General features: G+C 46.5%; 1 protein-coding gene across 6 annotated transcripts in view; it reads right to left on the reverse strand.

The window, feature by feature from the left end:
- Positions 1 to 27,777, reverse strand: part of DOCK11 (dedicator of cytokinesis 11) — a 77,543-nt gene that overhangs the window by 11,056 nt on the left and 38,710 nt on the right. For 3 of the 6 annotated variants that reach the window (XM_086850162.1, XM_086850163.1, XM_086850166.1), the window contains exons 24-46: positions 26,561 to 26,679; positions 24,671 to 24,740; positions 24,469 to 24,594; positions 23,798 to 23,869; positions 23,259 to 23,405; positions 22,699 to 22,782; positions 22,173 to 22,284; positions 18,662 to 18,840; positions 16,729 to 16,842; positions 16,157 to 16,232; positions 15,789 to 15,892; positions 13,770 to 13,881; positions 13,582 to 13,648; positions 13,061 to 13,108; positions 12,808 to 12,873; positions 12,445 to 12,578; positions 11,675 to 11,790; positions 9,754 to 9,891; positions 5,151 to 5,333; positions 4,380 to 4,493; positions 2,484 to 2,699; positions 2,343 to 2,400; positions 546 to 652 (exon numbers count right to left, since the gene is read on the reverse strand). In XM_086850162.1, the coding sequence (XP_086706288.1) occupies positions 546 to 652; positions 2,343 to 2,400; positions 2,484 to 2,699; positions 4,380 to 4,493; positions 5,151 to 5,333; positions 9,754 to 9,891; positions 11,675 to 11,790; positions 12,445 to 12,578; positions 12,808 to 12,873; positions 13,061 to 13,108; positions 13,582 to 13,648; positions 13,770 to 13,881; positions 15,789 to 15,892; positions 16,157 to 16,232; positions 16,729 to 16,842; positions 18,662 to 18,840; positions 22,173 to 22,284; positions 22,699 to 22,782; positions 23,259 to 23,405; positions 23,798 to 23,869; positions 24,469 to 24,594; positions 24,671 to 24,740; positions 26,561 to 26,679 (2,562 nt within the window). The remainder of the gene's footprint in view (positions 1 to 545; positions 653 to 2,342; positions 2,401 to 2,483; positions 2,700 to 4,379; positions 4,494 to 5,150; positions 5,334 to 9,753; positions 9,892 to 11,674; positions 11,791 to 12,444; positions 12,579 to 12,807; positions 12,874 to 13,060; positions 13,109 to 13,581; positions 13,649 to 13,769; positions 13,882 to 15,788; positions 15,893 to 16,156; positions 16,233 to 16,728; positions 16,843 to 18,661; positions 18,841 to 22,172; positions 22,285 to 22,698; positions 22,783 to 23,258; positions 23,406 to 23,797; positions 23,870 to 24,468; positions 24,595 to 24,670; positions 24,741 to 26,560; positions 26,680 to 27,777) is intronic. The other 3 variants (XM_086850164.1, XM_086850165.1, XM_086850167.1) reach the window with 1 other exon arrangement.

The raw sequence follows: 27,777 nt of genomic DNA on the forward strand, positions 1-27,777 counted from the left end.
GAGCAGCTGGGCTGCAGGGCCGAACCAGGGCAGCTGCACAGGGATGGTGCAGAAATATTTGTGAGACTTTATGTCTCATGGGTGGGTCTACCCACTTCCCCAGTGCCTTGCTATAGTTTCTGGATTGTTCTGCTGCCATAGTGTCCTGCACACAGATCTAACTCCAGGGGGACCCTAAGATGACCTCTCCCTTGCAGGACTTGACTTCATGCTGTCCCTCCTTCGAAATACCACACCCGGTGCTGCCCTGCGCTGGCAACGTCAGCGTTTGCATAACACAGCAGGCAAAGCTTGTGGTGCAGCTTTTTCAGCCTCAGTGCTAGAAAAGACTTTTTATAGGAACCAAGACCCTACATCAGTTTTATCTGTCTCAATCATACACAGAAAATTCTTCAGAGCAGATTTCTCTTGGGAAACTGGAGTGGAATGGTCTTGTTTACAGATACCAGCGCACAACTGCAATTTGTTAGAGCTCACATGAACGAAGTCTAAACCAAATCCTAATCAGATATCAAATATCCTGTATCTACAGTACAGGACCTCACCTCACTGTAATGTACATCCATCATCCCACCATCTTCTTTCATTGCACCCTCTTCATCAATGTTAGGAGTGATTTTCCTGAAGGCAGTGCATCCACTGGGAAACAGTTCTGCAGCAGACAAAAGCAAATGGATTAGTGGAATTGTCTCAAATGTGTCATGCTGCTGCCCTTTAACCTGATCTGGTAAATCAATACCACTCAACAACTCTCTCACTGTCCCACTCAACCCTGGTGGGATGGGGAGGAGAACCAGGGAAAAGAAATAAAACTCATGGGTTGAGATAAGAACAGTTTAATAATTGACACAGAGTAAACTAAGGTAATAATAATAATAATAATAACAGAGAGAGAGTTATAAACCTCGAGAAAATCAAGTGATGCACAACAGAGTTGCTCATCATCTACTGACCAATGCCAAAATCATTCCCAGACCAGTCCCCTTTCCAGGTAACTCCCCCAGTTAATTCATTGGGAATGACATTCTGAAATGTAAAATAACCCTTTGGCCAGGTCAGCTGTCCCAGCTATTCTCCTTCCCAGGTTTTTGTGCAGCTCATCACTGGCACAGCATGAAATGCTGAATAAGTCCTTGACTTAGAGTAAACACTACTGAGAAACAACCAAACCAGCCATGTGTTGTCAACATTACTCTCACTCTGAATCCATAACACAGCACCAGTTACCAAGGAAGAAAAGTAACTCTATCCCTTATCTAGCTATTGCTGGAGAGCTGGGTGGTAAGCAGACAGCACTCAATACTCCTAGCAAGGAAGCACAGTTAGGTACCCCAAAACTTTGGGTAGTTCAACCTTTACTGAACCATTCCAGCCTCTGTATATGTAAAGAGTGCCAGTGACAGAAATAACTCAGTGTTCAAACTTCATTTAATATTCCTTTGGACTTGTTCCTCTTCCCTTTTAGGAGTTCTCCTTTGCCACTGCTTGTGGTAAGCAGTCTTTGTGTACAAATAAAACATTGCAGACTTTCAATACCCTCCTCTCTGCAGCCATGTGAAATGTGCATATATATCACAAGAACAAGTCCTGATTTTTCCCACTCTGCCTAGACAAAGTACAGAATTTGGAGGGATTCCAAGCCTCCTGAGCAGAGAGAACTTTCCAACCAAGGCGGTGCATGGAATCAGCTTTTATGCAGCCTTAACTTTCTGAAATGTTAAGGGTTCACTTCAACAATTACTCCCTTAGATAGAAATGAGAAAAGGAGTCAATATATCAACTGTGGAACAGGTATTCAGAAGAAAACCTGCAATGTGGTGGAACTTGAGAACACACAGCTCTATCCCTCCTTCCTGTTTTGCACTAAGCCACAAAACTCTCCTTTTTTCTGATGATTCTTTACATATGTGCATAGTTAGGCTACAGTCTCATTTCTTGACTGAATTTTCACTGCTTTATTCTGCAGTTCTCTCTACTGCCTACAGTAATAATTCTGATGATCATATTGAGTCAGTTTTTAACATGGCCTTCCCCTGTGAGCACATTTCCTAATGTAAAATACAAGTGAACATTTTAACCGAGGCAAGATGTGTGAGTTTTATTTCCCTCAGCACCATGCTAAGTATGGTGCATGGCTATGCAAGTAGGTATGAACAACAGTCATTTCTTAAAAACTACTCATCATCTTCTAACTTGATACATTGAAATAATTTCTTTTCCTTTTTAGTTTGTTTTTTAAATAACAATTTACCAAATTGTGAAAGCCTTGTCTTTAAAAAGAGTCTGACACCCCCAAACCCCACCATCATCTTCCTTGTGTGTCACAAACAGCAGACACTTACTCTTCCTGTGCAGGAACTCTGCAACGAGGGCTGCTACGTGAACATAACACATGGCTGCCTGCAAGGCAGAAAGGAAAATTAACAAAATGTCATCTGTAGATCTGTCCTGTTGTGCACCACGTTTTCAATTGCACAAATTACCTCTGAAAAGTCTCCGTTCTTCACGTGTATCTTGGCCATGCTGTCCAGCCACGTTTTGCGGAGCTCTGGGGTACTTGCATAAGACTTGGCCAAACTGTACTGGAGATCTACCAACATTTCTGGGTCCTTTTCATGTTCTTTCATTTGAGCAGTAGCCATGAGCACTGTGCGGATTCTCTTTGTCAAATCTTTGACTTCGGAAGGAAAAGCTGTTGCCTGACACAAAAAAAATTGAATTGGAAGCTAATAGAGAAAATACAGGCTTTGCCAAGGAATGACCCTTTCAGCCAACACTTCACTTATCTGAAAGCACCGAGAACACAGTAGATAAGGCTAATTAATTCTTCCTTACTGAACTCACACTGCACACAGTGTACAGTGTTTCATCTATATTCAGAGGCATTTCAGTCACGACATGCACAGGGCCAATCTCTCCAGGTTGTCCCCAGGATGCCAGGCTGGCTGTTCCTGTGCTACAACGAGGCTGCCACTTTGGCATCCTGAGGAGCTGGTGTGAAAGCAACACAGAAGTGCTCCATGAATGCAAATGTCTCTGGATGAGACCACAAACCACGGCTGCAGTATTTTTTTCATGTCATTCAACATCTGGCTTGTTAGGCTCTGATGTGTTCTCTCTTCAGTTCCTAAAGCCCTAAAGGTATTTGTAGAGCTTCCCACCACATTCCCACCAGGAATGTAGTAGAGAAGCACGTGCTCTGATCTGATCCCCTGCTCAGAACAAGGCCAACACCAGGTTAGAGCAAGGCTTATACAGCCAAGTTTTTAATCTCCTAAAACAGAAAATCCACCTCCTTTCGAGGCCCCAGGGCTGCACAGTGTTCTTGGGAAATTTTTTCTTAAGCAAAATTGGAATTGCCCTTGCTGTAACTTGCATACACTGACTGCCTCTTGTCTTGCACTCCACACCTCTGAAAAGGGTCTAACCATGTCTCTATAAACTGCCTGCTGTGGAAAGCAGCAGGTAGGCTCCCCCTCAGCTCTCTCCCCTCCATGATGAGCCTGGTTAATGTTGCCTCTTCTCAGATTCCTGTTCCCCATCTGCTGCTGTGGCTGTGCACGGCATTCTCTCCAGTGTACTGAAATCTTTCTTGCATTCTTGCACTTACATAAATACATGAACTTGATATAATGATCATCTCATGAGGTAAATTACAAGTACAGCTCAGTGAAACCCTTACCAACATCTGTATGCAGAAAAGAACTGAGGTTTTTGCCAGGTATATCCTACATATAAATTTGTTATATCACAATTAAACACCTAATGGAAGTCCCCATTAAGCCTTTAGGTCACAGGATAACTGTGGAACTGTAAAAATACCTCCCATTTCCCCTATTCTTGGCAGCTACTTTGTGTGGAATGGAGCATGCTGCAATTGCTCAGTGGGTTGGGTGCAAACCACTAATTCTAGCACAAAGATAGGCAATTATTTTCCAAAGAAATACAACCATTAATCTCCACATAACAGCTTTTTCATAGCATTACTGTCACTCAGTTGAATAAAACTAAATCCTGCTAATTATTACCTTCAGGCAACAGAAATACCAGACCCTCCCTTACAACTTCTCTCAAAGCTGGGAGTTCCTGGAAAGCTCTTTGGACAACCTTGCAAGCAGAACACTGCAAAGCACAACCTGAGCTGCTGGGCTCGCTCCCCTCATCATGAGGCCTGATGTTTGGAGCATGACCTGCCTGAGCAGCTGGTCCTATTGCTGCTGGCATGACACTTGTTTACTGAGCAAATGCCGCCCACTATGAGCCTATAAATCACAGTTCCAGTCATTAGCCCAACCCTTAAACACAGTTTCCCAGAGTATGTCCTCAGCCTTGCATAAATGGCTGATGGCACAGGCTGGGATGTGACGTCTCCAACTCACCTTCATCGGCCTGTCACTGTTTGCAAAGTTGTTAATGATGAGCAAGGAGTCCTGAAACCTGGTCCCGCCACTGAGGGCCACATCTGCAATTAACTGGCTCACTGCAATTATTATCTGTGGGACAAAGTAGAGGCTTCATTTAAATGAGCCTAAAGAAAAGGGTTTTATTAAGGTCACACTTACTAAAATGCTCACAGGAAAACATCTCCAGCATCTTTTCCACCACGTAAGCAGCTGCTGGCGTTGTGGCACAGCTCTCACATCTTCCAAGGACAGACAGTCCCCAGAGGACCAAACTGCTTTGCAGAACTAACAATCCAACTATTATAATATGAATCCCTGTTTGGACATTAGCTACCTTCTTCTGTGATTCTTCATAACCCAGAGGTATTCATCTGTCCCCCTAGGTATCTACATTTGCTCTGAAAACTACCAATGCCAAAAAAGCAGCTCCAAGGAATACCCTTCTCCTGCCTCAAGGGCAGCTGTCCTTTCCACCCCATCCCAGCCAGCCTCTGTCACAGAGACATGTCTGCTGTCTGATACTCTAAAACTCAACAGCTTGGAGTATTTGATGACAATTATGTTATCTGAAAGTGCCTAAACCAGTCACTGGAAATAGGAATTAGGCAAAGCCTGGAAAGCAGGAGGATTTTTGTCCATATGGCAATGGCAGGATCCTCTGCAGGTATGAGGTCACAGAGCTCTATTGCTCTATCTGTTTGTTAAATCTGAGATGTCCTGCTCTTTAGCTTTTCTCCAGCCACTGACCTGAAGATGTGTTCTCAGAAATGTTTTCCTTTTGGTGAACTCAAAATTATTTCTCATCAGGAGGTACAGAAGAGCAGAGGCTTCGTTCCTTGTGGAGGACACCTTGGAAGTGCAACACTTCAGGATCTCATAGCAGAGGGCAGCACACATGTTCACCCTTCCCTTGAAAAACGCTGAAGGAAACTTCACAAGAGACATGCAAATATTAAAAACCACACCACTAAAGGGCATAGGGTTCAGATGGGCAGGGGCACAGGGCAACAAACTAAGCTCCAGCCTGGACAGCCTCAGCAAAACTTCTGCCAGAATTCTGAGCCTGAAAGTATTTGTGGGAATGAATTTGGGGCCTATTTTTAACCACATTTCCTAGAGCAATGTGAACTTTGCTGTCACGCTTCTTGGGGATGTGATTGCTTACGTCCATCCAACCCATTCCCTGATAACTTCTGGGTTTGTTTGCAAATTCTCACCAAATTGGTCTGGCAGAATTATGTTCTTACAAAAGCCATAATCATAAGCAGTGGGGAAGAGAGGAGAGGACCCATCAGAAGCTGCTATCTGGAACATCAGAAAATACATTGGAACACAAGCAGGAATCCAGCCTCACTGGGAACTGTGATCTGCAATGCTCACACATCTACATGATCTCCCAAAAACATCTAAGATCATGCCTGCATGCCCTCAGGAATACAAACAAGAGACTGGTTTGTCCCTCAGAACCTAAAATTCAGCGACCTGCCCTGCCTCCCCAGACAGGGCCACCCAGGCCAGGCAGGACCAAGCCAAGCCACAGTGCAAGGTCCCTCAGTCACAGCAGGGCTCAGGGACCTGCAGCAGGGAGAAGGGGAGCACCAGCACCCTGGTGGCCTGGCCTGTCCCCTCACCACAGCCTGAGCACAGCTGTCAGGGCAAGCTCAGCCCTGCCTGGAAAGGGACACCTGCAGCAGAGGCCTGCCCCAGCTGGCAGCAGCCTCCTGGGGATGCCAGGATGTGTCCATCTGGCTGTGGTCACAAGAGGTGGCTGGAGGGGAGGTGGCACCACACTTGGCTTCCTTCCAGCCCAGCCACAGCAGGCTGAGCACAGGGAAGCAGAACAAGGAAGGGCCTTGTGCTGGCACGGAACCGCTTCCGCAGGCCCTGCCGCAGGGCCCTGCCGGGGACGGGAGATGCCAGCACCTCCCGATGGGGTGGAGGCTGTTTGGGCACTGCACAGCAGCACTCTGCTCCTTCTGCTGCAGCTGGCACCAGGCCCAAAGAATTTCCTGGCACAAAGAGGCAACAGAGGCAACCACAGCTTTACCTACTCAGAGGAAAGATGTGCTCAGTTTGTTCGAGACCCCATGGTCCTCATGGCATGGTCCATTAGCCACTTTTATCTGCCCCAATACCTTCTGCCCATGGGAGGTGACAGAGAATAGTGTCAGCCAGAGGCTGAAGCTGTTATTCTGGCCCTCTACTCCTTATATTAAGTATACATGTTCCAGGAAATCTTGTAGAAACTGCCATGGCTACCACTGTGGTGTGCTGGTGACAGGGTTTAAAACAGGGATCTGTGGCTAGCAAGATACTGGGATTGCACCAAGAAACCAGAATTAGGACACAAAATACTTTTTGTTCACTGCTTTGGCCAAAAATAATCTTCAAAAAACAAAACAGGAGAAAGAAAGAAAGATGCAAACAAACATCATAATAACACAGGGCACAAAATCGTGTATGCCCTTGGGAAAAGTGCTCCCAAGGATCAGCTGTCCTTCCCCCAGATCCCACTGGGTGATGGTCAGCACTGGCTTAGCCCAAGCTGGCCCAGCTGTGTGATGGGACATGCACAGACAGCACAGCTGGGGCTGGCACCTGCTCTCAGAGGGACACTGCCTGCCTGCAGAGGCTTCCCAGACATTTCCAAAGCACTGCTAGGATTCCCTTGCCTGGGAATCTGCTGCAGGAGGAGCCCTGTGCACTCCACACCACACCAGCTCTGGAGGAAAACCTGTGCCCTTTTCACAGGGAACCCATGTCCCTTTCTGGAGCCCAAGCAGAGGCAATGGCTCCTGGTGCCATGCTCAGGGAAGCAGATCCGTGGGTGTATGGCTGCTGGAGATCTGGGCAGGTGCTGCCTGTGGCTCCCCAGCTGGCCCAGAACACACTGGGGAGAGCATAAAACAGCCCCTCTGGGGATGACTGTGCACACTGCAGCCCATTCCTGATCCAGCCCAAATAAAATGGACCAGAGCAGGGCTCAACCCAGCAGCCATCTCCCAGAGAGGCCTCAAAGGGATGTGGGGGCAGGACAGCCATGGGGACAGGCAGGACACATGTCTGAGCTGGTCTTTAATGCACACCCCTCCTCTATGCATGCTTTCCTTTGTAACTTTTAATTAAAAACCATTCCTAAGCACGCATATAGGTATTTATATATGTATTTATCTGTAAATAATGCTCTGAAAAGACAGATTCAATTGTTAAGAAAACCTAGAGTGTGTAACAAGAACAATTTAGTTTTTGTTGGCTCTTACCAGCTAGTACAACAGAGGCAGCTTTCTTGCCAAATTCCCAGAACACACGTGTGTAACCGAAACCAAAGATGCAAACAATTACAGAAGATTTTTGTTCTTTGCTCTCTTGCTACATTTTTTTTAAAGTCTTTTGCTATCAAAGAACTGGATTTAATGCAGAAGACAAATTTTATGATGCAGAATACATCTCAGGAGATTTTTTCCCTCCAGCAATCATTTGCTGTGACCACAAATAAGAGGGGGATTCTTTTCATTGTAATTGTAGCTACATAAGGCCATAAAAATGAGAAATTTTCCATTCTAGCTGTGACAAAGGTATAACTCCCTTTAGCTTTACTTGAAGTTACAAAGTAGAGCAGAGCCAGCATTTGAAAACAAACTTGCAGGAAAACATTTCACCCTTGACTTGTCATGAAATGCAGTGAACCACCTGCCTTGGCCACCAAAGCCACTTTAGGCCTTAGAGGAACCCTTGAGAGGACTTAAAAGGAAGTTTGGGACTTGTGTGGTTATGGAGTTGGCAAAGAAAACACTTCCTCCTTATAGATACCATCTGCTGGGCTCATATCTTGCTTTTACAGAAGCCACACGTGTCCTGTCATAGGGGAAATGTGAGAAAGCTGAAATCAATAATTTGTATCTTTGCAGACCCATGTGAAATTCAGTGTGGATTTAGTCTGGCATAAATCCAAGCAAGCAATCCCCCTGCCCATCCTTGCAGCAGCCAAGCATGCAGCCTCCTTGCTGTCATTGCTGTTTTGGAAAGCAAGTGTAGAAGCCCTGAAGGGCTCCAGGCTTTGAAAGCAGAGTGAGATCAAACTGAGCAGGTGTGCAGTTTTGGCTTCACATTTAAAAAAAAAAAAACAACACAGGGAGTCAAGGAACGCCTGTTATTTGCTATAGGCACAAACCAAATATTCTGGCTAAACAAACTTTTGGCTAGCAAGGGGGAGAGTGGGGTGTGTGCAGATCTGCAGCAGGATGGATCTCAAGGCTAAGCAGATCAGAGGTGAGCAGAAAACTCGAAAGCAGAGCAATAAACATGCACTGAACCCTGCAGAAAAACTGAGTGATTCCTGCCCCTGCCAGTTGCCAATCTAGCAGGCTTTAAGAAGCCCCATGGAACAACACCTTGTAGGAGAACACACTACCTAGAGCAGACAGGAAGCCAGCAAGACCTCTGCATTCTGTGTTTGCTTAGCACAAGCCAAAATCCAGCCCTAGACTTAAACTAACTCTTAGCTTTGCTGTGGGGTTACAGCAAAATGAACAAAGCGCAGACTTTTTCCACCTCTGAAAAACAGTTTAGGAGTCCCTCCTCTTAATCAGACTTTGCTCAGCAGCTAGTGTAAAATCTCCTTTGGAAGTCACTCTGCTGCTTACCACTCAGATATCGTGTCCTGCCTGGCTGCAATCTCCCACATGGGCTTTCCTTGTTAATGAAGTGTTGCGCTCAAAGGATTTGAGAGGTTTTAATTAATTTTCTATTTATGAAAACTGTGCAGCTTGGGAGGAACAGTTTCCACGTACATGAGATCTTCAAAATGTCCTTATGAGCAGTGGCAGGTTTTGACAAGCACAAAGGGCAAGGTGAGCCAATAGCACCAGTCACTGCTCTTTTGTGGTCAGCTGTGGCTTTGCCACTTCTTGAGCTCGGGGCTTTAAACAGTCTCACTACCTGCCAGGGCTCAGAGGGCACAGAACAAAGTTAGCAAGAACTATAATCTGTCCCAGGCAGAGGGTGAGGAGCTGCTTGCCAGTGCATGCAGTATTCAAGCAATAGCACTGTGGGCAGTATTGGCAGCTTAAGGCAAAGATTCAAGCACCAGCTGTTTGGTGAACAGACACTAATCTTTGTGACCAGGGCAAGTGAGGGAATTCCTCAGGATTTCTCCTTTTGCTTCCTGATACTCAACAAATAATAAATAACTAGAGAACTTAACCTGGGCCATTTTTTAATATAGTGAAGCTGTTTTCTAAAACACATCTCCAGAATATCAGTTTAACAGGAGTTTAACCATACTGGCCTCTCTCACAAATACTTAACTATACTCATGAATTCTCCCACATCCTTGTGATGTATTACCTACCTTGCTAATGAAAGCTCTCAGAGAGGCAAACACATGCTTAAGGGCTGCTTCTGACTGCCCATTTTTGAGAAAAGCCAGATGAATATCAAAAACCTTCTTCATAAGTGGATTGTGGCCATCGTTGCTTAAAAGCTGGGTCTGGAAAGCAACAGAGAATTTACTTTGCAGAGATGTTGTGCCTGAAGCTGGAAATGACAGAGATAATTTTGCATTAATCACATTAATTCTTAAGCCAGACCAGCCACAGGGCCTTCAGTAAAAATACAACCAATATAAAATGTGACAATCACTAAAAACTTACAGTAGTTAGCAGAGGCTATTTTGTAACAGAGAAAAAACGAAAATATTTTATCGCTTTTGCATCACTAATTCCAAAACCTAAGTCAATATTCTATACAACTTTCACTGCTTGCCAAGTTATTTTAAATAAAACATGTGGTTAACAATGTACTATCACACTGGGTTTTTTCCACTTCTTTTTATTTGTCCTGAAAATTGTTTTGTTTGCAGCCCAAAAGAGAGAGAGGGAAGAAAAAAAAAAAAAAAAGACCCATTATTTCACTGGATAGATTGATAGCTGTAGTTAGTCATTTCATTTTCCTTGTTTCCTGCAGAGTTTTGCCAGTTTGCACCTTGTAGAGACTCGGTAAAATGGAATTACTTGGAGGTTACTGATACAGCTTGGTGTCAGACCAGGTGGGCTGTGCCCACTGCCATCCCCACAGGGCTGTGCAGAAAGTTTGTGCATGACACAAGGATGTGGATATCCCATACTGACAGGAAATCAACAGCCCCCATCTCACTGCCAAACTGGCTCAGATTTTAACACCTTGGGCTGGCTCAGATTTTGACACCTTGCACAGACCTTGTGGTAAGTTCAAGATCCAGACTTTTAAACTGAGCTCATTTCCTGTGGCAGTGGAATCAGCCCAGCTGCTGCAGCACAGGACCCACTCGTGTGTGCTGTGACCATAAAAGCAAAGCCAAAGCCCACTAAAGGGGAAGGGAATCCAGCCTATGCTGTGGTTTGAAAATCACATTGTTCTGTGGTCCAGTGATATTCCAAAAGAGGCAGCTGAGAAAGTCAAGCAAGTTTTAAGTGTTGCATTGAAGTGCTTTTGCTGTTACCAAAGTTCTAAGGAGCAATTTAACATCTGCACCAGGATGGCTTTTTGGCTCTGCAGCAGAAGCAGAGGCTATGAACACCTTTCTATTCATCTCCACCTAAAAAGGAAATCTTTATCATGCTTGCTCTGAAATCCAGAGCTGTTTTTGTGACACTATGCCAGACACGTTGCTACTTGCAGGATTCCTCTGACTATGCTTCAGGAAGAGCATTTCTGGAACAGTGTTCTGCCCACATCCTAGGGCTCTCTTTACCACAGAGGCCTTGGTTTTTGTAGATGCAATGACTGCCAAAAGAATGAATCCCAACATGGGAGACAACTTTTACCCGTGGTTCTGGTCCTGTCTGCAACCACAGCTGGAGTGCCTCAGCCCCAGAGATATTCATGTACAGTGATTCAAAGAAATCTGGGCCTTGCTTCTAGGTAATTTAGGGTACAAAAGAGTGACTATTCTAAAAATGCTGGACATTCATTTCCCTTTCCTCAAGTCCCTCCTTTCTACACAATATACATTTCCTCTTATTCTATTTTTGTAATGCCTACAGTCATGGTGTAACATCCATATGATTTTCTCTGGTCTTGCAGTTTTGAAGAAATGGCAAGACTGTGTAAGGGTATAATTACTCTGAGACTCCGCAAAACACTCCATGTTCTGGAAAATAAACAAGCTGCAAATGATTTGCTTTTGTAAAGCCTTCCAAATTCTTTCACTCTAGGAGAACAGATCACAAAAATCCACACACATATGAAAACACAGCACCCCTTTCTACAACATTTTTGATTTCAGTGCTGACCTTGAAACTCTGAGTGAAAAAAGAGATGGTGTCCAGGACTGTCAGGCACACTTCGGTGGCAATATTGCCCTCCAGTAATGCCTGGTGCACAATATCTGCTTCTGAGGTGCCTGCATCTGTGGACAGAGAGAAAATCAGGAGGAAACTGTTCAACACTCCAGCTCCCAAAAAATCTAAGTGCTGACATAGATAAGGTTCTCCCCTTGCACTTCATTGCACTTGGGAGATGATGCAAGAATAGCAAGATGTTGAATTTGCCAGCTCCATTCAGAGAAGCTGCCTCTGCCTGATGCCACACCAGGAAAACAGTATCTGTATTGACCCTTACTATCACTGTCTTTAAAGCCAGACAGAGCATGAGGTGTCCAAATCGTCTCCAGAGAGGGGAAATGGCAAAGTGCTTCAATGGGACAAAATGCAGCCACATGGAGAGGCTCAGAGCAGATCCCAGCACAGGTCTCTGTGCAATGCAGTTCTCCTGCGTGCCCTGCTCTCTACCCAAACCAAGGTGTTACCTGCACACACACTCGGCCAGGGAGCTGAGCCCAGACAGCCGAGAGCAGAAAGCCACACAAGCCCTAAATCCCAGGGGTGATTTTTAAGGGGCCACCCTCATCCATCTAGGAATGTTTGTGGGGAGGCCTGGTGACCACTGCAGTTCTGCAGAATTTGAGTAACCTGAAGCAACCAGCAGCAAGTGGAAAATGGCTACATGCAGTTTTCATCAGGCTGACCCGTGTCCTGGGCCCCTCTGGCTCTGCTGCACGTACTGTGGTTGAGGGTGAAGGAGGTCTCCAAGCTGCCCAGGTGCTGCAGCCGCACCCCGGCCCTGCTGCGGAGCGCCGGCATGGTCTGGGATTTCCTCTCGGCCGCCGTGTGCTTGGATAACCAGGCATCCTGCACCCTGCAAGGGGAGCAAAGACAGGGTTTGGGCAGCAGCAGCAGCCACACCACCAGGGGATGACACAAGGCATCAGGATGGAGACCTCTTCCCTCCAACACACCAGTGTGGGACAATCCCAGCGGGACTGACCGCACTACGCCGATGTCGCCGCTCCACAAGGCCCTAGGGCTAACACAAGAGCAGGGATGCTGCTCAGGAAGCAGGGATGCAGCTGGGACTCTTATCTCACCTGCAGCTGGCTGGGGGGGACACTGCCAACCTGCGCTCGCCTGAGCCTGGGGGTCTCATGCAGGAGCTGGAGGGGAGGGAAGGGGCAGGGTGCTGAGATGAGGGGCCCCTGCTCAGGGCACGGTGCTGAGCAGAGCCCCAGAACCGCTGGGGTTTGCCCAGCGTGGGTGTGCACGAGCCCATCCCACCTCCCCTGGGGCAGGGAGCACGGGGATGACCCCCACACCCCAGCACCAAATGGAAGGATGCAGTACCTGGCAATATTTCTCTTCCCCACGTATCTGAAGTGAAATAAACACACCCTAGGAAAAAAATAAATATGTATCTGTTACACATCCTGCAGATCAGGAATGATCCAGAGCATTTAAAACCTACCCTGTTCTTGTCTGCAGACACTTCTCTGTGCACAAGGGTTTGGGTCTGTATTTAAAAGTCACTTGACCTCACACTCTTAATTTCAAAATTATATTGCACATCCCTGTCTTCTCACCCATTTGTTCCCCCAGATTTCCTGCAAAGTGGAGGCTGTGACAGTGACAGGGGAAGCTGAGCCCACAGGTGGTGGGACACACCCCAGAGAGAGCACAGGGCACCGCCACTACACTGTGCTTCTTCAATATACACTTGCTTCCCTTCAGAGGGAGGAAGAGCTTGTCATTACAACCTGGCCAGACACCCCTAGGGCTGCACAGGACAGTGTGCACTGTGGTCTCCTCCTTAGCCATTCTGACCACACAAAGGTGCAGTGTTTGAATAGCAGCCTCACGATACTCACTCCAGAAGCACAAGGACATTGATCAGCTCCTGGGGGGAGAATTTGTTCCAGTAAGCTAAAAGAGTATCTGAAAGAAAATGAAGAATGGCGCACTGAGATTTTAAAAAAACTCAAAATGGGGACCTTACAGACCAAAACTGATGGTCCCTTGTCTTTCTGGCTGCCTCCAGTGAGCAGGAGGCACCAACCTTCAGAGATCATCTTCACAATGTACAGGTAGCACATCAGAAGCGTCCGGATCTCGAACTGGTCCAGCCGGCTGCAGTGGGACACGCTGCTCCTCATGGAGCTCCTGCGGATCTGTTGGGACACAGCTGTGACACAGAGGGCTTGGGCTGTGCCCCAGAGCTGTGCAGCACAGACACAGCAAACCTGGCACACACCAGGTGTGCTGGCATCCTTTCTGCCTCCCATGTGCACCCCACAGCACCCTGCCTTGGAAAACAGCTCATCCAGTGGTGAGCAGCCTGGAAATCACCAAACACTTCTCTGCTCAAAGGAAAAAACATCTGGGCAGTGAATGACAAGTTATCCAGCAAAACACACAGCAGCCTGCTTTCATTTCCCCTGCTCTCTGCAGCATCCAAGTTCCTGGACAATTTTAAAGCCAGTTCTTGAAAAAAAAAAAAAATCACTGTCTGTCAACATTAAAAGCAAAAATGTGACTTTCTGTTAAAGACATACACTTCAAAACAAAATGTCAGTCATTAAAAAAGGAGGACATTTAATCTTAAGAACTTTTTCCTCCCCTTGATTTTTGGAAGTGTTTAGATTTTTTCCTCCTACTTAGTGACTCAGGCAAAGTAAATCAAATCCTGCTGATGAGTCAATTTATGTGGGAAAGGCTTGGGCATTGTGTGGTGGGAAGCATGACTTCCAAAGTTATACCGATTTTATTTTGCATTCTCTGTGCCTGCCTGAGCTGTATCCTTTGATAAATGCATAGGATTAAACCCTAGGCTTCTCCAAAGCTCTGCCTCATGTTTGGAGAGGGATCCACAGATCTTACTTGCCGTTTATTCTGGGATAAGCTGTGGATGTGAGTCATAATGAAGCAGAAATAAACAATCATTTTAGAATTGGAGACATGGTGCTCTGGCCAGAGATTTGCTACTGACCATGCCAAACCATCAAGACAGCACACAACTCACTCCAGGGGAACGGGGAAATGAGCAAAGTGTCTGCCTCTGCAGAGAACTGCTGAAGCTGTGCTCCTCCATGTGGCATTGCTTTTACATGGTTTTGTGGATATTGCATTCCCTAACAGAAAGATTGCTTTCAACAACTCTGAAAAACATTCAAGCACATTCAAGAGGATGTCTGGCCATGGGGGAAGAGCTGGGCTGGAAGCAACACCACCTCCTGCAAACCCCATCAGCGGTGCTGGAGCACATGCTCAGGGCTTTGCTGGAGAATCAAATGTCTGGCTGTACCCAGTGCTGGAGCTCCGTGATTTATGGAGGAGAGCTTGCAAGTCAGTACACAGCCAGGAGCCCAGATAAACTTTGCCTTGCTTGTTACAAGGGCCAAAGTTTTTGAAGATGCATCAATGACCCACGCTAACCCAAGATATCTGGAAAGTGCCTTGAGGGAAAACCAGGGACTGGTTTGCACAAATATCTGATTTCCATGTGTGTAATCTGCCAAGAAGGAGAGTACTGAATACCTCCCAGTCTGAACAGTGGGGTCACAGGTCTTTGTGGCATCACCACAGTCACCTTCTGCAAGTTTGGGCCTGTGGTTATTCACCTGGGCTGGTTTTTCTGAAAACACTTTATCTTGAGTCAGAGGTCACTGTCAATCTCACACCATGGTGCTTTGCTTCTCATTTGGAAACCAATTCCCAGCACCAGGCACTGGTGTCTAGCCAGGCTCAGACCTGCCCACACACAGGGAGCACATCTGAGTATGGAAAAATGCACCAGAGGAACAGAGATTTTCCACATATTTTGTGTGAAAGGCAGATGATTTTGCCTTTCACCTTCAACAAGTAATTTGTCAACAATTCTACTTTTGGCTCAGTGACGTTTGAAGAGGGAAAGCATACCAGACCCATGACTCTGACCTTTGTTAAACATCCATCTGTTTCCAGAGATACCTATAAGCTGGCTTTGGAGAGTGCTACCACAGAAAACTCATTTTCCCTCCCCCTTATTTAACAGAGCCTGCAGGCTGAGTGCTGCTCCTCCCAGCCCCTGGTACATTACATTTTCACTCTGATCCGGGGAACTGGTTGCTCCCTCTGAGTTCAGGGATCCTTTTGAGTCCTCTCGCTTTATTGCATGGCCATTTGGAAGGGCTGCTCCACAGGCTGAAAAAAAACCACCAGACCCCACAATTAAGCCCTTTGCACTTGTCAGCACAGCACGGATGGGGCTTGCCAAAGCCCCATGTCAAAAGCTGGAAAAGGAAAAATCTGGAAAGGGCACTTAGAGTGACACCACATCTGAGGAAAACCATGCAGAGTCTGTGAGGTCTTTTAGGGGATGACTGTTTCAGGTTTTGGGTGCTTCAGGTTGGTAATAGCTATGTTAAAAATAAATAGGAAATTTAGAATTTAGAAAAATTAATTTACCTGGATCTTTGTCTGCAATCAGGCTGGATCTGCTTGAGGGGGATGGAAAACTGCATATGAATTCATCCCTGGATGCCTGTAAAGCAATATAAGGTTCTGTGACCAATGAAAGATAATACCTCTTCTCCTACAGAAGGGAACAATGCAATACAAAATGGCAAATTGGAGCAGGTTTTAAAAACAACACAGACGAAAACAGAAATTTCCTTACTTCTATAACAAGGGACAAAGGACTTGGGGAGGAGTACAAAGAAGAGCAGAACACATTGAAGTCACAGTAGTGTTTTCCTTTTTGTTTTTCATCATTTGAATAGAAATTCTGAATTTTCTCAGATGTCCTATTTGTTATTTTTTTGCCCCAGCAATGAGGAAGTCTGGTCTGCAAGGCTAAGGCCACTCGGGAGCCACAGGCACAGCTCTCAGGGCACAGGCAACTCCCCAGGACTGCTGCTGGAGTCCCAGGCTGAGTCCTGCTCAAACTCACTGCAGCTGGAGGGACTCACCTCCCCTTGTGGGGACTGCACACACTGTCCAAAAGCATGTCAGACATGGAGGCACCCAGCTTTACTCACAGGGCTGGAGGCAGGGCAGGAGGTCAGTGCCTCGTGGCCGGCCACGCGCTGCAGGTTCTCCAGGAGCACCCCAAACAGAGGCAGGTACAGCTGGGCAATTTTTGCCTGCTGGTTCTGAAAGCAGGGACAGAGAAAAACCTCAGCAAGAGCCCAGGTTTCCAGTGGAGCAAAAAAAGAGGAGCTCTTGAGCCTCCATATATACATAAAAATATATAATATATGTATACATATATGTGTATGTTATGTATGTGTGTATATATACACACACACATATATATATCTGTATTCACACACTGTATGTGATGGTGTTCAAGAACATGAGCTGGTTTGGCTCCTCATTTCCACTTCTAGAGCTGACAGAGAGCTTTCACCCTTCTAGCACCATGCCTGGGGCACTGGGGGGTTTTGGAGGCTAAATAACATTCCCAGTCATACAGGATGTGTGACAAACTAAGTCCTGGATTTCCTCACTCTTTAACTGGCACTTGATTTGCACAGTTTGATTTTTAAGTGCAACACCCAGGAGTAACAGAAACATTTTCTCCATGCCTGGTGCTGGCTACTGGTTCCAGTCAGAAACTCTCTATAGTAAATGCTTCTAGTGTAAACAGTTTCTAGGAAAAGATTAATTTGGATTAACTGGTACAGACCAAAAATGACTGGGTTGACATTTTCTAAATGGAGGACTCTTTCACATCCAACTCTTTTTTGTTAAATATATCCTGGATTTTGCTGAAAGGTTAAAAAAAAAAAAAAAAAAAGGAATTTAAGGCTTGCAACCTTATAAATAGTAAAGAAATCTGATTTTTTCTTCTGATCCAGTATGACAAAAGGTTAAAAAAAAAATCTTGAAAATACTACTCATGAGTTGACAAAACCTTCTCTCAGCTGTTGACAGAGCCAGGGTTGGCAGGGTGTGCCAACACATGCTCAGCCTGTCCTGCCCAGGATGTGATTTTTTTTCCCTTGGAGTCTCTGGACACCAGCTGAGCATCCTGCCCTGGCTCCATGCAGTTTCCTGGTCACACTGCCTTGAGCACAGCTCACACACAAATATCCTGTGGGACAGCAGTAAGGCAGGGGGAGTTTCTGAGAAGCCAGAGGAGTGCTACACACTGAGGGAACAAACAGCTCCTGAGCTGGCCATGGATCCTCACTGCAGAGAACAGCAAGCCCACCTCCAGCTCAGGCCTCCAAACAGGCACAGAAGGGAGGGAAGAGGAGCTGGCTCTGGGCCCATGAGAGCCCCTGGAGCATCTGGGGCACTCCTCCCACCCTTCATGCCAGGAAGCCATCCATGTTCCAGCAGCACTCAGGAATGCAGCACACTAGGAGCAATGTGAGGGCCACAACTCGAAACAGAGACATGTTTCCAGGCTAGAGCAAGGACAGGTAGTGTCTGCACAAAAGTCTGCACGAGATAAAACAAACCCATTTCCAGCCTCTTTCAGCATCATCACGTCCTAAGCCTCTGACCAAAGAAAACTTGAGGAAATCCAGCACCTCATGAGAATCAAGATCCTCTCCTGAATCACTAATTAGTAAAACATGCATCTGACTTGTAACAGAGATCAGTTCTGTTTCCTGATTATAGCATATTAATACAGGATATGAATTTAGGCCCAGGACCAGAACATCACTGATGTCCTAATTTTGTTGAACAACTCTTGGCTAATGACTCTCTCATGTTCCTTAATGATTTAGGGCTTAATTACCTAAATACTCAGCAGGAATAAGAGGGCTGCAGTTGTCTCCTAGATGGTTTCAGAGCTATTACTCTTATCCCATAACTATCAGGTATTTACAATGGTTCCCTAAAAAGCAATTAGAATACCCTTGGGTGCACCATGCAGTACCTAAAACTCTGGTATGTGATTTTTTTTTCATAAAATTCAACAACATTAATTTAAAGAGCCAACAAAACAGGTCTGACCTTGTGCTGATATCTGTTGTCAAAGGCATGCTTGATCAAGAGATTTTTTAAGACAGAGATGGCTGTATATCTGATATCATAATTGTCCTGCAAGGCAACAGAGGCTTCTCTAAGAAGCATCCCCACGAGGAAGTGATGCTTGCAATACTCATCAGTTAAACTGTACTCAAGATTTGTATCTGAAAGAAACAGCAAGGCAATGGTTAAGGCAAATGTTCCAAGAGTCTGTTCAGAGCAAGTCATGGTAAGCCACAAAGTCCTTGAACAGTGTCCACCACTCTCCTGCAGTGCACTGATCTTTGAAGAAAGCTGAACTGCTCATACAGTTTTCTCCAGCAGTGAACTGTCATGTCAAAGAATTTGGTGTCTTCCAGGCCAGGCTGTTCATTAATTTCAGCCCTCACTGTTTCAGCAGCACCTCAAGGAAGGATTTCTGCAATGTGATGTTCTGCAAAGCTTCTCTCTCCAATGAGTAATTTGTAAGTCAGAGATAGCTGAAATGGGGAAAGACAGCACAACTTATTGTCTGGGGATGCTTTGCTCCTGACTGGGGGCTGTCCTGTAAATTTCCAAACCACCCAGGCAGAGGGGATACCAACCTCCACCGAGCAGCTGTGAGGGTGGGAATGGGCAGTGGAAACGGTGGGTTTACCTGGCCAGCCAGCCCCAGCAGTGCTGCCCTGCAGCTCATTCCACATCCCCCACCAATCTGTGCTCCTTCTCTTGAGGTCAGAGAGCAGAGCAAAAGCATATAGTGCTGCTGGGATGAGGGGTGCAAATGAGGACACGGTGCCAAGTGGCCAGTGCTGCACCCCAGCCTGCACAGCTGCATGGGCCAGGGAGCCAGGCTAGGGCTCCAGGCTGCTGCTTGCCAGAAGCAGATACTGAACAGCTCCTCAGAAGCTGCACTGACTGCCAAGAGAAAGCCAGCTCAGCACCACATCACCTTGCTTAACTTAACTTGTAACCTTAACTTAACTTAACCTGCATCTCACACAGATTCAGACTCTGTGATCAAAGCAGAGGCTGCTACCAGGATAAGGCATCACTTCTGCTGAGGCACCTGGGCAGGGCAGCAGTGACAGACACAGACTGTGGTGCAGGGTCATGTGCACTGGGCTGCTGTGAATGGCCTTGTCCTGACACCATTATCCCTGCCAGGCCATTTACCAAATTAGAACTGCCACAGGGGTTTGGTTTTCACTTCACTCCAAAGCTCTCTGTTCTTCACCCAAAACCTACAAATGCCAAATGCTCAGCTCAGATTTTCTTTTTGCAAAACCCCACAGGTTCTAAAAGCTCTTCTGTGGTAAGGCAGGGGGCATTCAGCTTTGAAAATCCCAGCCAAAGGGTTCCAACAGCTCTGTGGCTGTGAAAGATATTTTTAAATTCATTGATTCAAAAGTAGCATTTACTGGAATGTGAAACTCTCATTCAGAGGAAAGAAAAAGCAATCTGGCACATTACCTAGCTTTCACTGTTAGTCATGTTAGCAAATGCCTAATTATCATACGTCACGATAATTACATGAGTTGGATCTACCTAGTGAAGTGAACCATTCCACAGCAAATGAAAAAAAATCTAATTATGTGTAAAAAGAAAAGGGACAAATAAAAAGACAAAAAATAAACAGAAAAAAGTAATGCTCAAAACCTTGGAGAAATAGGACAGTATGTCATGTTTTAGTATTATTTGTGAGGCTTTTGCTTAACTCTCAGCTTCTGTCCATCCCTTGGATTCTTTCCCATGACAATATTGCAAATCTAACTGTGTGCTGCTGGCCATGAGGCCAAGCTTGGGGGCTTGCTCTGGCTGATGTCCTCATTGAGGCAGCAGGGACAACCAGTCCTGCATTAGCTGGGAGGTTTCAGAGTTGCTGTTCCAAGATGCAACACTCCAACTCAACAGGATGTTGAGAGCAGTTGAAAGCTGTGCTCTGCCAGCCTGCCCATCTGCACTGGATGAAGCTGCAGAAACTCTCTCTATCCACCTCCCTGAGGGCTATTCCTTCTTTTCCTAGAAGCAGAGCAGTAGGGCTTTGGGCATCCCCTCTCTGCATCCAAACAGGCTGATGAAGAGGTCAGACACACCAGCAGGGTCCCTGCTGACCCCTGTAACCACAGGCCTGTCCATAAAGCCAGACAAGTGTTCAGTGCAGGTGCATGGCTCTCCTATGGCAGCCAGGGCTCAGGCACCACTGCAAAGGCACTTCTGCTACCTGAGCTTGAGCTGCTCTGCTGCCATGAGCTGCATGTGAACCTCAGCTGTAGGTCCAGTCACAATAAAACACAGCAGAAAAGATGAGCTGCCCTTACAGCTTTTCAGTTTAACCATCACAAAAGCAAAGGCAAATGTTACCCAAGAAAGAGCATCCTTATGTTACTGTGCCACTAACAAGCATCAGAGAGGCACCGTGCCTGTGTTTTTCTTGCCTGTTTCTAGAATACTCCTTGTTATACAATGCCAGGCAAGTAGCCAAACTGATGTAAGAGATTAGCAGCTGGTCCAGAAAACTCTGAGGGGTCAGATATTTGCCAAAATAAGGCATATTTCATTTACTGCTACTTCTGCCACCTGTACGTGTGTGGAACCACTTTGGGACTTGTATGGCTTCACTGTGAAGCACAACCAAACATCCCCTTTCCTCCACCAGAATAAATCATACAATCATAAATCCACGGGGCTTTTACATGGGGAATCCCAAACCTCACTCTCCTCCAGGCCAGGCTATTGGCATCCAAACCTGGCAATCCCTACTGCATTTTTGCAGCACAGATGAGCCATTAGGACCCAGAGGGGATGAGGCTCTGTCTGTAGCACTCCTGGGGGCTGGCAGGGGCTGCACTGCCATCAGTGCCACAGCTGCAGCCACCCCCAGCTGCACACAGCCCCTGCTCAGCCCCTTGTACCCCGTGTTGAGCAGCTTGAGGAGCAAAGAGAACACGGTGTGACAGCGAAAGCAGCGTGGCTGCGCGGGGGTGCCACAGCACAAACACCCTTGGAATGCACCGAGGACTGGCACGGGCTCAAGCTCTGCTGGCTGCCTTCAGGCTCCAGAACAAGCTCAAACACACTGTGCACTGCTGTGCTCTTGTTCAACCTGAAGCAGAAGGTAACCTAGATCCCCTTCTGGTGGCCACAAGGAGAGCTGGCAGCAGGGCAGTGAGTTCAGTCTGTCCTGCACCCCCATTCCCTGCAGGACCCACCATTGAGACACCCACTTCTCAGGGGAGGCTGAAAACAGGATTGCATTGCACAACTTGCCTATTTACTGAAACACAGGCAGTGTCTTCCAGATATTGCTAATCCCATGTAAACTAAAATGTAGGAAATACCGAAAAGACTGACTGCATACCATACTGGAACAAAATGATGTAATCCTGACAAAAAAACATCTTGTCCTGAGGTCAGTGTCCTAACCAGGACATACATTTCCTTGACACCAAACCAAAGTTCATCTAGTCAGAAGCCATAAAGACTAATAAATAATAGCTCTTTAGCCAGAACCTACCTTGAACTCTTTGCAGCTTGGGTTTGGAAAATGTCATTGGTAAGTTCAGAGGAATGTAGTGCTCATGATTGCAAATAGTTTGAAGAAATTCAAACTTGTACTCAACCAGCAGCTGAGATAAAAAAAGACAAACACAAACTATGTTTTTAGTTTGACACATTTTCTTCCAGTTCTATGTGCTTGTTGCACAAGGACTGAAGAATCTAATAAATAGCATCTGGTGCAACTATTAAATGGCAAATTCTCGTGTTGTTCTCCCTAAGTGTCAATGCACATGGATGTTACTTGGGACATTTTTGTCTCTTTCATCCAGGCTATTAACCAGTCTATCCTTTCATTCTGACTCTTTAAATTGCTTTAAAGAACATCTGGGTACAAGCTCTTGGCCCAGACAAAGAGGTCTCTGCCTCTAAAAGGAACAGAGTCTAAAAGGCCTCCAAGAGTTGTGTGAAATAATCACTACAAAACTGTGACTGAAGCACATATGTACAGCTGCAAACCACTTTTCAAGAAACCTACTGCTTACCTTAGGGTCTTTTGGGCTGAATCCAGAAATGTAATCATTTATCAAGTTAAAAACAAATCCTCTGTCCATAAAGGTCAAACAACGCTGGAAAAAAAATAGCAACATGTGGCCAACCATTAAATATAAAAGCAATCATCCTAAATCCCCTCCATACTACTGTCCTGTCAGCAGCCAGATTTCATCCTCTGGGTTGCTGCTGATTTTCTAAAACATACATGATCCTGTTTCTCTGAAATCATTTGGGTGATCTTACTTAAGTCTCCAGTGGACAACAGAAATATTTAAAATGAGAATATACATATTTCAGGTTCCAAAGAGTTGCTAGGTGTGCCTGAAAACCCTCAATAACATACAGAGTTACTGTCTCTTTGGAAAGAGAAGGTTTCCTTCCTAGGAAAGCCTATCCCCTCAAGAGTTTTTACAACTGAAAAAAACAAAAACAAGATAAATTAAAACCACATTTGTTTGCTTGCTCCGTATTTCTCATTGTCTACTTTTTTTTTTTTCTTTTTTTTCCCCCCCCCCGATAAAATCCTGGGAGAAGGAAAGAGACTGCTGACCTTCAGGAAGTTAGCCAAGCTGAAGTTGACATTCCTGGACTCTTCAGGGATCTCATTATAGCGGATGGTCACGTGAGGAATGATGGCAAGCAGCAGCGAGTGCAGGGCGTGCTGGTAGGACTCAGGGAACCTCTGGCCTCTGGGCAGCTGAAACCAAGAGCACATCCCAGCTCAGTGCTGCAAGCTGGGGACAACTGAGCACAGGCAGTTCTTTAGGGCTTGTTTTTGTTGCTTCCTAATAAAACAGTGACCCAAGAAAGTGTTGGCTGCAACTGCAGTAGGTAGTACCAGAAAAGGAGGCTGCACAAGCCATAAGGACTTCTGGAATTTTTAAATTACAGCTGAGAGTGAAAGGACAGAAAAGGGAAAAGCAAAGTGAAAAAGAAAGTTAAGCTGTTCAGCTTGGCAAGTTGTTTTTTTTTTTTTTAACAGAGAGACACACAGCTTTTCAGGAAAGCTTCTGGAGGAGTTTGTGACAGTTCTGTAATGCAGCATTGACCAATTAATTTTTTATTAATAATTGAAAAATTAATTTTTACCTTGATTTTGTTTTCTTCCAGTAAGTACATTGCCATGGACTTTGCCAATGCTTCAAAGAAAAACCACGAGTACTAGAATGAACAAAGAATACTATTACTTTTCTCAGCACATTGGACATGACTGATAAACCCTCACTATGTGGGGAAGCACCTATGTGGGAGGGAAAGCATCCAAATGGCTTTCTGGAAGCACAGCTCTGCTTGCACAGTTGACTTGGAATAGATGCCTTTGCTGCCCAGAGACCTCCTGCCATTCTTAGGGTGGGAACAGATTTAGCCCCTCTGCAAAGTGATTTTCTGCCTCTCTGGGCCTTTGCAGGGCTTGCACCCCAATGCACCCTGCCAGGAACCAGCTGAGTTTGGGATGCAAGCCCTGAAAAGGCCCAGAGAGGCAGAAACTCAGTTTACCTCCCAGGTGTGGCTTAAGGAAAGTAGGTAAAACTGGCAAAATGAACAGTCTATTGGTGTCTCCTGCCATGGGCTTGAATAGAGGTTCTCTGCAAGAATTCATCTCTGTTTTAAGGGGAGAACCTTGAGGATGTGGATGCAAGGAGTTTCCCTGGCAGCTTTGCCCCTGCAGTGGGTTTGGATGGGGATAAGTGTGGGGCTGTACACCAGACCCCCTTTTCTTCCCCTCTACCCTTGGCAGCCAAGTACTGTCAATGCTTCACCTTGAGTAGCTTATTGATGGCTAGAAAATCTGCTGACTGCTTCAGGATGGTGGCCATGGAAAGCACCAGGATTTCATGGGTCATCTTCGCCTGCTTGGCACTCGGTTTCTCAGCTCTAAAGACATACTGAGGCAAGAACAGCAGTGTCAGTGTGTGCCTGCTCCCAGCAGGGAGTCTGGAGGGGTGGTGTGTCGTGACTGACCTTTATGAAGGAGCGCAGGTAGTGGTCCAGACCTTCCTCATGGCACTTGGACACGATGTGCAGAAGAACCCTGGGGAGAAATGTGGTTTGTGTTTAGCACGCAACACGAGGGCAAGTTCCTCTGCCTCACAAAGCAGACAGCATGTGTCCCATCCTGCTCAGCCCCAAGGGCCTCACTGGGGGCATGGCCTGATCTGCAGAGCGACAGTTCTTGCAGGCCAGCACCCCACACACAGCTCCTGCACCATCCTTGCACAAAGCACTCAGATGATGCTCCCTAAGCCTCTTCTCCACTTCTGTGCTGGCCCAAGAATCACCCAGACAAGCTGACTTTTAACACTCAAGACTCCTTGCACGAGGAGGTGAGACAGAACATTGTCCATCACTGTTATAATCTGATACCTCCTTGAACCCCAGAACTTATTCATTCTGGAAGCCTCTTTTTTTTTCTTTTATTTTATTTACATCATATGCTCCTTGTTACATGCACTGGATTATTTTGGGCTGTTGCCTTGCAGTGTGGGAAGGTCAAGCAGACCCTGGAGGACATGCCAGCCCTTTGGACTCATTCCCAGGCGGCTGATCAAGGCAGCAAGAGCTTGGTTTCCCCAGCTACTACTGGGGATTTACATTCCACTCCCAGCCAGAGGGAACAACGAACTATTGCATGTTGTCACAGACCCCAGAGGCCAAACCACAAGGAGGAGTTTACAAGACATTTATCAGATAAAGAAAGTCTGATTAGAAAAGAGACATTAAACAGAAAGCTACTGACTGGAAAGCATCAGGCTAAGCTTTGATAAAAATCACTGGAAATGAAGGTGGGAGCTGGGCACCCAACAGGTACCTGGAGTCACCTGCTCCCCTGTCCTCACCCTCTGGTGCTTCAAACAGAGTGGAATTACAGTGCTCCACAAAGGAAAAGTTCTCACAGCCCACATCAATATGGCACAGGGCTGTGACTGCAACAGGCACCACATCCCTGGGCCCAGGGCTCAGCCTCCAACCTCCACCTCCACGAGAGCAGGATGCTGCTGGTACCTGGATGCACTCTCTATTGGCACCAGAGGAGGATGACATGCAGCATCCCCTGTGCAGGCAGCACCTCACTGAGACAGCACCACGGAGGAAGATGAGTGTTTGGGGGCATCTCTGGGCTCCAGGGGGTCGCTGCCAGGCAGGGAAGGCTGGAGCTCCCTGCAGTGCCTGCCTGTCCAGCACTGCCTCCTGGGCCAGAGCATGGCTGGATCTCCAGCTGGCACAGCTGGGGCTGCAGAGCACTGCTGGATCTCCAACCAGCACAGCTGGGGCTGCAGAGCACTGCTGGATCTCCAACCAGCACAGCTGGGGCTGCAGAGCACTGCTGGATCTCCAGCCAGCACAGCTGGGGCTGCAGAGCACTGCTGGATCTCCAACCAGCACAGCTGGGCCTGCAGAGCACTGCTGCACCTCCAGCTGGCACAGCTGGGGCTGCAGAGCACTGCTGGATCTCCAGCCAGCACAGCTGGGGCTGCAGCAGCCACACCCAGCCCTGGGGCAGCAGGAGCAATCCTGCTGGTGTGGGGACAGGTGTGCTGGGATGAGACCAGGACATTGCTCCCCACATCTGCTGCCTGCAGCTGGGACACGCCAGGGCACTCTGGAGCCTTTTGAAACGACAATAACTCAGCTCCCAGACACACCAAACCTTTTCCCTTTTGAGAAACAAGCCAGGAGTATCTTAAAAACACCACACTGTTCCTCACATCACTCCCAGGCCAAGAGCCCCACTATGGCCCATGCCACCCCCATGATCCAGGGGAAGACAGCAGCAGGGGACAGCCCAGACCCTGCTCTGCACTGCCTTTTGTGGCTTTGCATTTGTCACTGGATGGTTCACCCAAGACTCACATGGTGCAGTTGACAGCTACTTCATCCTCCTGCGTCACGTTTGTGAGGACTCTAAATAGTTGCATAAGAATTACAGGTAGAAACTGAATCATTACTTGGATCTCCATGGCGTGCAAACACTAAAACAAATGTTCAAAACACAGACACTTTTAGTTCAACGTGTTGCAGATGTTAGACATTTACAGCCCGCAGACATTTCTGTGGCAATGGGACAGGCAAAGGCTTCAGGGCGTGGAAACGCTCCAACCCACTGGAGGACACGGCCACTTGGACCCCCAGCAGGACCTGCTGCCTCCTTCCAGCTGACAGATCCCAGCTGCAAACCTTCAGGGACCAACATAAATCCCTCAGGGCAGGTATTAATCCTCATCTCAGATGTGTCCAGGCAGCTGTGACTTAATCAGAGGTCACATGCTGCTATTGGATTTGAAAAGCCCAGAATTTAAGGCTGAAGTTTTGCTCTCAAGTCTTCTCATCACTTGTGCCAGTTTTTTGAAGTCCCATTTCCACAAATGCCTTTGGAACATGAAAAAACTGCTGCCCAATGACTTTCAGAGAGACTTTTCAAAGATTGCTGTTGGAAATGGAGTTTAAGGCCCTTGGCAAAGGTCAAGATCATCTCATGCACACGCTCTCCACCAACCTCACAGAGAAAGCTCATGATATGAGTCTAGGAAAGACAGCACATTTCATTTTCAGTTTTCAAACCTTTAAAAGCCAAAAGTTTTTAAAGCTGTATCTAGCTATTTAAATTACTGAAATTCTTGAGGTGCTGGTGGTTTAGAATCCCTCACTTGTGGTTAGCACATAGCTATCTCCCTGTCTGTAGGCTGCACTGAGGGCACTGGGGCTTGGCAGGATTAGGACCTGGCAAAATGCTCACAACAAAACTGCTGGGCTTGGCTTTGAAACCTGCTACTTTTTCTATTCCTTTAAATATTTATACATTATCTGACACACATTAAGTAACCCTGTGGTGACACATCCTCACCACTGGAAGTGGAGCTGTTGCTACAGCACCACTCTCAAAAACAGGCAGTTATGGAAGGAAACAAGGACAAGTAAATAGCCAAAAATAATATTCCCTGCAGAAGCCCTTGCTGGACCTGCTCCAAAGCCCTTACTCATGCTGCAGTGATTACCAAAAAGCAGGGTCTAGGTCACAGGTCACCTCTGCTCAAATTTAACTGGCTGATAATCTCATCTATCTTTTCCAG

Source organism: Cyanistes caeruleus, chromosome 14 (genome assembly GCF_971803275.1).
Source record: "Cyanistes caeruleus chromosome 14, bCyaCae1.hap1.1, whole genome shotgun sequence".
NCBI classification, from domain to species: domain Eukaryota; kingdom Metazoa; phylum Chordata; class Aves; order Passeriformes; family Paridae; genus Cyanistes; species Cyanistes caeruleus.